This window comes from Myxine glutinosa, chromosome 12 (assembly GCF_964187855.1).
Source record: "Myxine glutinosa chromosome 12, kmMyxGlut1.1, whole genome shotgun sequence".
In the NCBI taxonomy this organism is placed as follows: Eukaryota; Metazoa; Chordata; class Myxini; order Myxiniformes; family Myxinidae; genus Myxine; species Myxine glutinosa.
In genome coordinates this window covers 23601183-23614144 of record NC_136272.1, presented here as the reverse complement: position 1 = coordinate 23614144, position 12962 = coordinate 23601183, and the positions used below count along the sequence as shown (strand labels likewise).

General features: G+C 42.2%; 1 protein-coding gene and 1 long non-coding RNA gene across 4 annotated transcripts in view; one reads left to right on the top strand and one right to left on the bottom strand.

The window, feature by feature from the left end:
• LOC144888504 (uncharacterized) overlaps positions 1-12962 on the top strand; it is a 502585-nt gene that overhangs the window by 365193 nt on the left and 124430 nt on the right. The window lies entirely within an intron of this gene.
• ZC3H8 (zinc finger CCCH-type containing 8) overlaps positions 1-12962 on the bottom strand; it is a 75076-nt gene that overhangs the window by 3660 nt on the left and 58454 nt on the right. For all 3 annotated transcript variants that reach the window (XM_078766576.1, XM_078766573.1, XM_078766575.1), the window contains 6 exons: positions 12623-12911; positions 12476-12531; positions 10988-11104; positions 10348-10459; positions 8962-9071; positions 8717-8838 (listed from right to left, as the gene is read on the bottom strand). In XM_078766576.1, coding sequence (XP_078622702.1) covers positions 8717-8838; positions 8962-9071; positions 10348-10459; positions 10988-11104; positions 12476-12531; positions 12623-12911 — 806 coding nt within the window. The remainder of the gene's footprint in view (positions 1-8716; positions 8839-8961; positions 9072-10347; positions 10460-10987; positions 11105-12475; positions 12532-12622; positions 12912-12962) is intronic.

Here is a 12962-nt window from a genome sequence, read left to right as displayed (position 1 = left end):
CTCAGTAAACCATTATAAACACACAACCTTGCACTCCCACTATCAACTATACTTATACATCAATCATCTTTGTACATATCAGGGTACATTTGTATCTGTAACAATGTGCTAATATGTAGCACCCCGCACGTCTTTCTAAAACGAGCACATCATGTCATCTTGAGTATATATGTCTCGTACTCGAGAGGACCAAGGCTAGGATCCACTAGCCCTATATCGTTGTCATCATTGGTGTCATCCTCTTCTTCACCATTCATCGTGGGATCTTCCTCATGTTTCGTCATTGGGTTATGGCACTCATCTATTGAACCCTCACAATGAGAGTAGGTTGTGCAGGACAGACCTGCCCCGAAGCAGCTGCAGTTCGCTTGTGCGCAAGCATTTCCTGTGGCTTTGCACTGACAGCTTATGACCTTCATTAACTCAGGAGGTGCTGGTAGTCCCTTGGCGATTACTGGAGACGGTATGCTGTTGAGAATCTCCCAACCGAAGTTAGTTATACAGAGCGAAGGGGCATTCTGCTTGTCTGCTGCTTTCCACAGTATCGTTTGATGGTGCAATCTGAGCATATGAAGGAGCAGGTTTTCATCTGTGGGAGGGAGGGATTTCACTAGGGGTGGCTTGCCCTACTTCTTTGTGTCGCTGGCATGTCGGGCAGCATTCATGCTGGTGCATTTTGGCTGACCATATAGTACAGCGAAGAACTCTTGACCCGTTTTCAGCAGGTCTTCATGTGGAGCCGTCTCCTCTCCGATGACAGAGTAGAGCCCTGGAAAGTCTCCTTCTTGGAGTTTGCTGAGGGTGGTGATCTTTCCCTTGTTGAAGGGATACGACACTGTGTCACACCCTGTCACCGCATGCATTCCTAGGAGCTGGAGGCTCTTATCTCCGAGAGCAGTTGCAATTTCGTTGATGTGCAACACACTCCTGTCCCACTTCTCCATCTGCACCAAAGCAGTGATCCCCAGCTTCCAAACCCAGAATATCAGAATGATGAAAACATCTGTGTCATCACTGATTATGCGAATCACCCTTTTCCCTTCATGAACAGCCTGAAGCATGTAGCTGACCATCAACACATCTGCCTCATTATGGCTGAACGGTCCTTCCTCCTCTCAAACCATCAGAACATCCACACCCAGTGTGTATGTGCAAAGTAGACGTGAGAGAAGTCTTTTGTTAGCCTTGCTATTAAGGATGACTTCTCGCTTAGGAAGAGGAGACGTGAGTGTGAGGTTGTAAGTACCAGCACCAGCACCACCAGCACGGCGTGACCTTTCATGATCCTTAGCCGACATATAGCCATAGCGGTCAAAGATCACTTTGGGATTCCACTGTAGGGCTGCAGTCTGGTCCCCATGCTTGTAGCTACTGTAGATTCTGTACCACCACAGGGCCAGACGATGTGGTACAGTAGCTGTCCTGCATCAACAATCACTTCTGTGACAGGGTGTGACACAGTGTCATATCCCTTCAACAAGGGAAAGATCACCGCCCTCAGAAAACTCCAAGAAGGAGACGGCTACATATGAAGACCTGCTGAAAACGGGTCAAGAGTTCTTCGCTGTACTATATGGTCAGCCAAAATGCACCAGCATGAATGCCGCCCGACATGCCATCCACACAAAGAAGAAAGGTAAGCCACCCCTCGTGAAATCCCTCCCTCCCACAGATGAAAACTTGCTCCTTCATATGCTTAGATCGCACCATGAAACGATACTGTGGAAAGCAGCAGACAAGCAGAACGCCCCTTCGCTCTGTATAACTAACTTCGGTTGGGAGATTCTCAACTGCATACCGTCTCCAGTAATCACCAAGGGATCATCAGCACCTCCTGAGTTAATGAAGGTCATAAGCTGTCAGTGCAAAGCCACAGGAAATGCTTGCGCACAAGCGAACTGCAGCTGCTTCGTGGCAGGCCTGTCCTGCACAACCTACTGTCATTGTGAGGGTTCAATAGATGAGTGCCATAACCCAATGACGAAACACGAGGAAGATGCCACGATGAATGGTGAAGAAGATGACACCAATGATGACAACGATATAGGGCTAGTGGATCCTGGCCTTGGTCCTCTCGAGTACTAGACATATATACTCAAGATGACATGATGTGCTAGTTTTAGAAAGATGTGCGGTGTGCTACATATTAGCGCATTGTTACAGATACAAATGTACCCCGATATGTACAAACATGATTGATGTATAAGTATAGTTGATGGTGGGAGTGCAAGGTTGTGTGTTTAAAATGGTTTCTTGAGATGTTGTGAATTATTTTATTGTAATTAATGTGTTCGTGGACTCAACAAGGTTATTATTAAAAAATGCAATAAACATTTTGGTTGTCATATTGTTTTCGTGTTTCCAAATCTGATTCCTACAAAGTGTCAATTGCGACCATCTTGGATTAGAGTTGACTAGCAAGGGCCGAGCAACATGAAAACCATAATTTGAGCCTTCCAATGCCTCTGCCATATGGGAAAACCTATGGGTAGATACCAAAATCAACCTTCTAGCATGATTCTATCAAAAGTTATGGCCGATTAGCTATTTAGCCACATCAAAACAGTGGCCATCTTGGATTATGGTTGTCCAGCAACATCATAAACTTTTCTGGACACTTTCATTGCATCCGCCATGTGTGAAAACCTTTGTGTAGGTACAAAAATCATCCTTCTAGCTTGATTCTATCAAATGTTATTGCTGATTTTGTATTTGAACCAAGGTCGGCGGTGGCCATCTTGGATTTATGCAAATAACGGGAATTCCCCAAAGTTGCTGCAGCGGCAAGAGGTGGTTCTGTCATATATACCCCTTAACCATTACTAATCCACCAAAAAACCTTATAGTACCAACAATTTCCAGGTTCACATGGGGTTTATCATAGGCTGGACTAAAGAAGAAACATGCTACTGAGACTCTAACAGCAATGCAATCTGTTCCATCAACATCGGCTGTGGTTGATGATGATGATGAGTCTGAGATTGAAAGCTCCGATTCAGGAGACAATGAATTCAAACTCCAAAGTCCATCTTCTGCCAAACAGGTGAAAAAGGCTCCCATCAAGGTGATCACTCCAGCAATAGTGGCAACTCTGGACAGAGTAAATCTCTCAGATCGGCGTGCTATGTTTGTGGCCAGTGCTTTTGCACAATCTCTTGGTCATACCATTGAAGACATTTCTCTGTCACACAGTGGAATTCGTCGTGCTCGAATTCGTGGAAGGGAAATAATGGCCACTGAAGAAAAGGCAAATTTCCCATGTAAGAGCCCACTCCTACTACACTGGGATGGGAAACTGCTCCCTGATTATACTGGCAATCACAAAGAATCTGTTGATCGGGTAGCGATACTTGTAACTGGTATGAATACCGAGAAGTTGCTTGGAGTCCCAAAAATTCCCCAAGGCACTGGTGTAGCACAAGCAAATGCATGCATATAACTTCTTGAGGAGTGGAATGTCAAACAGTTGGTGAAAGGCATAGTGTTTGACACCACTGCATCCAACACAGGGCTGATAAACGGAGCAAGGGAGCATGTACCCTCATTGAAGCAGCTTTGGATGCTAAGCTTGTCTGGATTGCATGTCGTCATCATGTGTTTGAAGTAATGCTCTCTGATGTTACAACTAAAGTCATAGGACCCACTAGCGGACCTGAGATCAGACTGTTCAAGAGGTTTCAGAAACAGTGGCCTTTAATTGACAAGAAGAGGTTCCAAGTAGGAGAAGATAAAATATTTTCCGATAACCTTGTTGAACGTCAGAATATGATACATTTTTATGCAGCTGCACTCGAAGAACAACACCCACATGATGACTGAAGAACTTCTGAGACTATGCCATACATTTCTGGGTGGATGTGAGGCCAGAGGTGAAATTCCGTGCCCAGGAGCTGTGCACAATGCCCGCTGGATGATGAAAGCCATATATGCTCTCAAGATGGTTCTCTTCAAAGACCAAATAAAGCTAACATCACGTGAATTGAAGGGAATCACACAGATTGCTCTTTTTGTTGCACTTGTGTCTGCGAGATTCTGGCATGAGGCGCCGCTACCCACAAAGGCACCTCTCAATGATTTGCTTCTTCTTTCAACCCTTGATTCTTACCCAGATATGGTTGTCCGTGAAACTGCTGTCAAAGCATTCACTAGACACCTCTGGTATTTGTCAGAACACCTTGCTGCATTAGCTCTTTTTGATAGCTGGTGGATGATGAGACAAAGGCAAAGATGGTGAAGAACTTCACGCAGGCTCCAAAGCCAAACAATCTTCATAGGATAGATGCTAAAGCCTTCAGGCTTTCTGACTCGGTGGACACCTACATCACAAGTCGATCTCTTGAATTATTTGGTGTTGTCATCTCAGAGTCTGACAAAGAAGTATCACTGAGTTTTCTGGAAAAGGAGCCACACCTCTGGAAGACAGACAACTCATACCAAGAGCTTGAGAAGAAGATACGCAGCATGAAGGTTATCAATGACTGTGCTGAGTGATGTGTTGCTCTCATCCAAACTTTCCATGACACTCTGACCAAGAATGAAGAGCAGAAGCAATTTGTGTTGAGAGTTGTGAAACTTCATCGTGAAAACTTTCCAGTGTCAACCAAAGCCATCTTGTCAAAGAAGTAGGCAATGTTTTGAAACACAAGTTTCTGAAAACAATGTTACGTAAAATCATTCAAATTATGTGTATTCTGACGTTTACTTTGTTTTAATTGTTCTGATAGATTTGTTTTATCGTCTCTGATAGGTATTTTATATTTTCTGATGGATGATTTATTTTTTCCGAAAAATGATTTATTGTCAAATTAATACATGAATGTGTAATCTTCTGTTTTGTTTTTAATCTCAATTTGACTATATGAATGAACATTGAACAATTGAACATACATGTACATTGTACAATGAATGGTACATTGTACATAATTATTTCTTAGTTTACAAACAAACAACAACAATAACAATAATAAATAATTTGAGTAATTGAAAATAGATAATTATCTATGAATTGATGTATGATGCTAAAAATTCTGTATCTTATTATTCATTCAAATTTGTCAACATTTTGAGCAACCTCTAAATATTGTCCAATCAAGCTCAAATTTTCACCACAAACTACTTTCTTCAAAAGGAATAGGGGCAGGCTTGTGGAGAAATGAAAATCCAATCTTCAAATTTTTGGACCACCCTAAAGTACACCCCATGTAAAATTTTGACTTTTTCAACATATTTCAACATACAGCTATTTGATCTTCATTTCAACAATATTGATAGATAAAGGTGATATAATATAACAAATATCATGAAACATTTACATTTTGTCGTCCATTGTATAATTTAAATAAACAAATGCAAATTTCGCATGTGGAAAAAGTAAGTACACCCCATGAAATGTTTTTTTATCTTTTTAACATATGTGGACATATCAATATTTGATCTTCATTTAAACAGTGTCTATAGATAAAGGTGATCTAATTGAACAAAAAACAATGAAAAATTGACTTTGCAATAATTTATTCAACAAAAAATTGTTGCACAGCATGCACAATTGCATGCACAGCTCGTTTCAAATCCCCCCACAACATCTCGATGGGATTTACAGTAGATCCGGGCTTTGACTTGGCCATTCCAGAACCCTCCATTTCTTTCTTTTCAGCCATTCCTTGGTGGATTTACTGGTATGTTTATGGTCATTGTCATGTTGCAAGGTCCACCTTGGGTTGAGCTTCAACTTTCCGACAGATGGCCTCGCATTATCCTCAAGCACCCTCTGGTACAATGAAGAATTCATAGTGGATTCTATGATGGTGAGCTGCCCAGGCCCTGATGCAGCAAAGCTGCCCCAAACCATAATATTTCCACCACCATGCTTTACAGTTGGTATCAGGTTCTTGTGGTCAAATGCTGTCTTTGGTTTTCACCAAACATGTCTTCTGATACTGTGGCCAAATAGCTCTACCGTTGACTCATCTGCCCAGAGCACATTGTTCCAGAAGTGCTGGTCTTTGCCTAGGTGTTCATTGGCACACTTTATTCTTGCCCTGATGTTCTTTCTGGATAGCAAAGTTTTCCTCCTGGCACACCTCCCATGCAGATCAAATTTGTGCAGCCTCTTTCTAATGGTAGACTCGTGCACTTTGACATCAACAGTGGCAAGAGCTACCTGTAAGTCCCGTGATGACATTCTGGGGTTCTTAGAGACTTCTTTCAGCATCTTGCGGTCTGCTCTCGGCTGAACTTGCTGGGGCGGCCTGGCCTAAACAAGTTGGCAGTTGTTTGGAATCTTCTCCACTTGTAGATGATCTTCCGGACAGTCGAATGATTGATTTCAAATTGTTTGGAGATCTTTTTAAATCCCTTCCCAGACTCGTAGGCATCTATAACCTTCTTTCTAAAGGCCTCGGAGAGCTCTTTTGATCTTGGCATGATGACTCTGCACACTTCAACAACAAAGAGCAAACCAAACTAAATGTCTGAGGTTTAAATATGACAGGTTCCTCCAAGATCCTCTCTAACGATGTGCTAATCATTTGCACCTGAGCTGGTGCACCCGATTCTAATTTTAGGTATTTGAAGTAGTGATAAATGTAGGGGTGTACTTACTTTTTCCACATGCGAAATGTGCATTTGTTTATTTAAAGTCTACAATGGACGACAAAATGTAAATGTTTCATGATATTTGTTATATTATATCACGTGTATCTATTAATATTGTTGAAATGAAGATCAAATAGCTGTATGTTGAAATATGTTGAAAAAGTCAAAACTTTACATGGGGTGTACTTACCTTTTCACATGACTGTAAATATAATATATTTCTTTGCAGTGTTATGTTGTTCTTTTTACAGTATCTAAAACTCGTGGAGCACACACACGCACACGCGAACACACACACAAGGTGAGCACAGCCACTGATGTTGGGGAAAAGTGCCGTCACGTTCTGTGTATTAAAAATAATAATAAAATTTTTTTAATTGATGTTCTCCAGATTCACACAATAAAGGTTTGTTGAAAATTTTGACATAATCACAAATGGTTAAAACTCTTTTTTTTTAAGGATATCGACAGACAAGATTGCAAAACGCTGTCTCCCACTGTACTGGGGACAGGCTGATGAATCTCGCATCCGTTGCTTGTGACAAAGTGCATATGCCAAATCAGTGCACACAATGCCTGGTTTTGTTTCTCAAATTCAATGTAAATGTTGGCAGACATTGCCATGAAAGAAAAACCACCATCGATTCGTTGCTGGGGTATTGGCCCACATTACTGAAGCCTTATACAACATTTAAGCTGAAATCTTATGACGATGAAACAAACGTGGATGTCATTGAAACTCCAAATTTGACATTTACCATACGTCAAGGTTCAAAATCCAGTTGTACCTCTGGTTCCAACCCCATTACTGGCCTTAAATGGCCACCCAAGGCCAGCAGACAAGCATGCAATTTAGCCTTACTCCGGCACACATACTCCAGCATGCATTCTGGCCCGAGCTCCAATAAACCCAAGCCGGGTATGGTCTGTGAGCCTGGCTTTGAATACCAAGGGGAAACAAATCATGCATAAATCTTACAATGGCAAGATCTTCGCAAGAGCATCAAGCCTTGGGCCAAGAAGGATACTCCTGTCCTCAGGGTGGGGTTGCCCGCTAGTGCAGATCATAAACCAGCCAGCATATAGATACATTGGTTACAAGCGTTACGCCTAGGTCCCCCGTCGGTGAAGTGATGCGAGTTGACAAAGTGGAAGACGCAAGGTGGCCATCTTGGATTTTGACGTGGCGACCCAATTTTCAATAGCGTTCTTCCTTATGCCTAGATACACCCACACACCAGATTAGAAGTTGGTTCTTCACTTATTTTTCAAGATATTCAGCTCATAAGGTTCAGACATACATGGCGGTGGCCATCTTGGATTTTGACGTGGCGACCCAATTTTCAATAGGGTTCTTCCTTATGCCTAGATACACCCACACACCAGATTAGAAGTTGGTACTCGAATTATTTTTCAAGATATTCCTCTCACAAGGTTCAGACATACATGGCGTCAGACATACATGGCGGCGGCCATCTTGGATTTTGAAGTGGGTTGCACCCACACACCAAATTCGAATGCCGTCCTTCGCTTACGCATGCACACACGCACTGACGGATGGACGGACTGACGGAGGGGAAAACCATAGTCCCCCTTTCACTCCGCGGTGCGACCGGGGACAATAAAATATTGCTCTTAGCCGAAGTGACAGAGTTTGGAAGGAAAAACCGACAGGTACTGGAAAAACAAGGGGTAGAATGAATAAAAGAGAGAGGAAGGAAGAAAACATTGACCTCTAGGTAAAATAGGGATATTTAGGGTTGAAATGAGGAAATATTAATAGGGATGATGGAGGATGGCCCGAGACAGTCAGTGATGCACTTCCAAACTGAATGTGTGGTGGGGTGAGATTGAATAGACCGAAGGAGGCAGCTCCACAAAAGCAGGAGGAGAGGGGGACAAAGGAGTGGAAGTAAACATGGACCTTGGATTTTCAGAGTTTATAAGGAGATGGTTTGTTGAGATAATCTTTTATAATGCACAGCATTTTTTGGTGTGTCTGCATATAAATGCCCATAAATCTGTCCCAATTCACACAACACAACCTCCAGTTCAAAGTGATCCAATGAACAGCACACAAGCAACATGAGACGTACAGATTGCGTATCCTTGGAATACATACTTAGACGGGAAGGTTTCCACGTGGTCCAAGCCCGGCGATACTTCATTTTCCATAGAATGCATCACTCCATTGGGTGTGCCAGGATCGGTGGGATCTTCCGCATTTTGTGGCACGTTCAACACCTGGAAAGAAAACCCCGCACAGTGAAGCACAAGGCAAACGTATGCTGGAACCCGATACTTGTACGGACAGGTTGACCGAGTGACGCTTGCATTGCAGATAATTGTCAATTTACAAAGGAATACCTTCTGGAGGATGATTCTTGTCTCGTCAGTAAGCGGTTGATGGGAAAAGCGGCACGAGTCTCCCTGAAAACAATTTGTTCCAGTGTGGAAGAACTTACATGGAAAGTCATGTGCGATTTTGGTCAAGAATGGCATGCTTGCTGAAAGTTTTGTCAGTGTTATTTCATGGAGCAATTAATGTTCATCACACACTTTCCTTGGTGAATATCAAACGCCGGATAATTGGTGCTCAAGGGGGAAAAAAAAAAAAAAGCTTAGAAAGTGTCTGCAGAAAAGAAAACTATCAAATTCAAACTTGGATTGTGGAGAGGTTCTTTAAAGAAGGAAACTGTTTCACATTTGGCATGTTATTCTGCCCTTCCATTGAACTCAAGTTAAATAGGGTGATAAAATGAGTCATTTTCATTGCAACGAAAGATTTCTGAGTTGCATCTGCTCACCAATAAAAACAAATATAGTACTTTCTAACTCGTGCCAGCATCCAAACATTTTTTCTTGGGCTCAGTTTCGCTCTCTACTATACATTGCTTTGGCAGAAAACTGACTGTGAGCTACCTGTCTATTATCCTGGGTGTGTAGTGCACAACGGGGAAAAGTAACTGGTTCACTATCTGCGTGCCTGCCATTTTACGATTGAGGTACTGTAAGACCCCGGTTTATGTCGGGGACGCGTTCCTGAAAAGTGCGACGAATTTCGAAACAACGAAAATCAAAGTAATTTTTTTCATCAGAATTAATGGAATAAGGGGGAAAATTCGGGTTCCTAACGTCACCATAAAGATTCAGAAAAATTGGATTCAGACATGAAGACTCAGACTGAACTTCGTCCAAAAAGATCTCTTTAAGTGCATGTTTATCTCTACGATCGTTCCAAAATCGTCAGTTTCTCCGAGAAATTTGAAGAAGATTTAGCTCTGCACTGTTCCGTTTGATCCATCGGCTTTGTATGGTTATCGTGTCTGTTATTCAAAGTTCATGAACAAAGCTAATATAGATCGTGCTCGGAAAGGCAAAGCAAGAGTTGAAAAGACCCTTCCCACATCCTTTTTCTCAAGACCGAGTGAGGTAAGGTGTTCTATGAACCCTCAGGTTAATTAATTTACTGTCCATGAGCTTACGATCTTGTAGAGAGAAAAATAATTAATTGGGGGTAAGGGGTAGCGGTGGTCTATTTCAACACAAATTAAAGAGATAGCTCAATAATGGTACAGTCCATTTGAAGCCTTCACCGGTTAACTCAAGTTATTCATCATTTTTGAAGTGTAAAAACCAGTCAGCATTAACATTTACAACTCATCTGCTACCCAAAATCTAAACTGTGAACCTTCCATGAACGATTTCGGAGATTGTGCGTGGCTTTGCTCTCGAGTCGATCTGAAAGGATATCGTGCATGTATAGACATCTTTCTCCTTTCCCACAATGGCCGCCGGCATAGAACTTGCACGGTTCCTTCTTCTTCAACGGCACTGCATCATGACTGAAAGTGCACAGATCTCCCTGAAAGGCACGATGCACGTTGCAAAATATTCACACATAAATCAGCACGCTTATTCCATAGTGGGAAATTTATTTATCAATTTATTACTTCTTTTTTTTGTCAACGAAAGTATGGTAAAATTAGTTTTGTAAGCTGAGCATAGAGCACAAAAAAACACATAGGTTGGCAATCAGTGCAGGCTTGATGGGCCTAATGGGGTCCTGCGTTGAAGTTCCTCGCAAGGGAAATCCTAATTATTTAGATATGGCACAAGCACGATGGGCCAAATGTCCTGTTCATGTTTTCTTGTGCAGTCGAGCCTCATTAAGAGAAATCGTTGGAAATAAGTTTGTCCAAAATTATATCAAAGAAAAAAATAAAATAAAATACACAACTAAGAATATTACATTTTTGTTTTTTGATGAAAAATACATGTGAATAGTTTCCTCTGAACGAGACTCGATATTACTTCAGAAGACTTTACAAACGTATCCGGGACACTGGATTTGCAAATTGACAAACGCACGATGAAAACATGGAAAACTCACCTTGTTGCAACGGCCCTCCATGTAAAATGAGCACACGACTCTCCGTTTCTTCAACTCCGGTTCAAACGTTTTCATTCCATTTCTCTTCCTCTTTTTAGACCTTTTGGTATTTACAGACTGAAAGGGTAACACGAGCAATGTTATACTCATCCTCAAACGAAGACACCAATGCCATAACCACGTTTTCATAATCATCTTAAAATACGCCATTTGGTGTCTGTTTGATGAATTTTTGACCGCGATACATTCCGTCGTTACTTATCCAATCTCAACCAAACTTGACAGGATGACTAAGGGTTACAGAATGAAGGTTGTAGCGCAATCATTTGCTCCCGTCCCCAAGGGGGTTTTCTCCCCCGAGCGGGTTTTCCCCGCCATTGCCATCAATGGGGTTGCATGTTGTATATCGATGTTAAGTTAGCTTTATCGTGGCTTTTTTCCAAAGGCTGCTGCGAATAACAAAACTAATGATAATAGCATAATATTAATGTTCTTACAAAACAATATTAATACCAATAATATCCCACCTCCAAGGTTTTTCCTCCTTGAACAAACGTGGAGTCAACGTTTATAAATAGCTTATCATGGCATTTTCGTGGGAGCTCTGGCCTCGACCAGCGGTAAAAAGATTATAAACCACAAACACGTATGATTGGCTTTTTTAACAGTTGTTAATGCTGTTTAAAACACTAAATGAAGAAATTTGGAGGAATCCCAACATCTATGAGGTAACTTTTACTTACAGAACTGAGCCAAGATCTACTGTGCTTTATATACCCCACAAGTGTTGGGTTAATAACATGACCCTTCCTGGCGCTAACATGGCGTTTCTGGCGGCCTTTGAAACCCTCTCCTGCTGTTTAACACGAAACTGAAAGGGAGGAAGCCCAGGTTGTGCTCATTTACCAAGCTGCAAGCTAGTGTTTGCCAAGCCAGCCGTTCTTTAACGGTTTTGAATGGAGTGCTTGCTCGAATGCTTAAACCACTTGGCGATCTCTCCACAAGAACCTTGGTAAATGAACACACACCCAATGTTATTGAGACCCGACCACAGATCGACTGTAATCTATATACCCCAAAGAGGAATGGCCCTTCCTGCCGCTCCCGTAGTGTGCGGGTGTACTCGTGTTAATAAAAGACATGCACGCACATGCCAATGGGGGGAAATAATAAAATAATAATGAAAATAACTCAACAAGTAAAATAGTTCAATAAAAATTAAATTCATTTTATCTCATCCTTTGAAATCACCCCAAAAAAGCCGCACTTGATTTTGTGACATCATGGGGTGGTGGGGGCTAACATGTGGGCATCATTAGGCTAACCCCCGCTCTTGCAGGGAAAATGGCCTTAAAATGCATGTTGTGTATGGGGTGGTGGGGGAGACAAAGCAAACACTTCCTAGGTAAAACAGAGCACCAATCAGAAAACAAAAAAAAACAGGAATTAACCAATTGGTTGAAGTCCAGCATGTTTGCCAAACCATACCAAATGTTGTGCAGTTTTGCTCTGGAAGGTTCCACGGCCTCCTCTTCTGTTTTGCTCTGTTTGGAGATGGGGGTTGGGGAAATTATTCCGCACAGAGAGTGGAAAATATTGTTCCTCAAAGAAATCCTCGTTTAATAGAGGCATTACCTTTTTGAATAAAAGGGGCTGCCACTGTTGCCTCTTGCTCTTCTTTGTACTGTCTCAGTTGAACGACGTAGTCCGTTTCCCACCCTCTTCCAGTCGCTCTTCCTCTTCCAGTCGCTCTTCCTCTCCCGCCCCTCCACATCCATCGCCCTTCCTGTCTCCCGCCTCGTCCCTGATGCACGGTCGAGCGCCCCCTCCCAGGATTACGCCAGCCCCTCCCTTGGCCGCGTTGGGAAAAACCCATTCCTTGCGCCCATACATGGTGTGTAGCTTTGTCCGTCTTTGAATCCCTCTGCAAGGAAGTGACAGCAAAATAAAAGCTTTTGCAAATATCAATAAATAA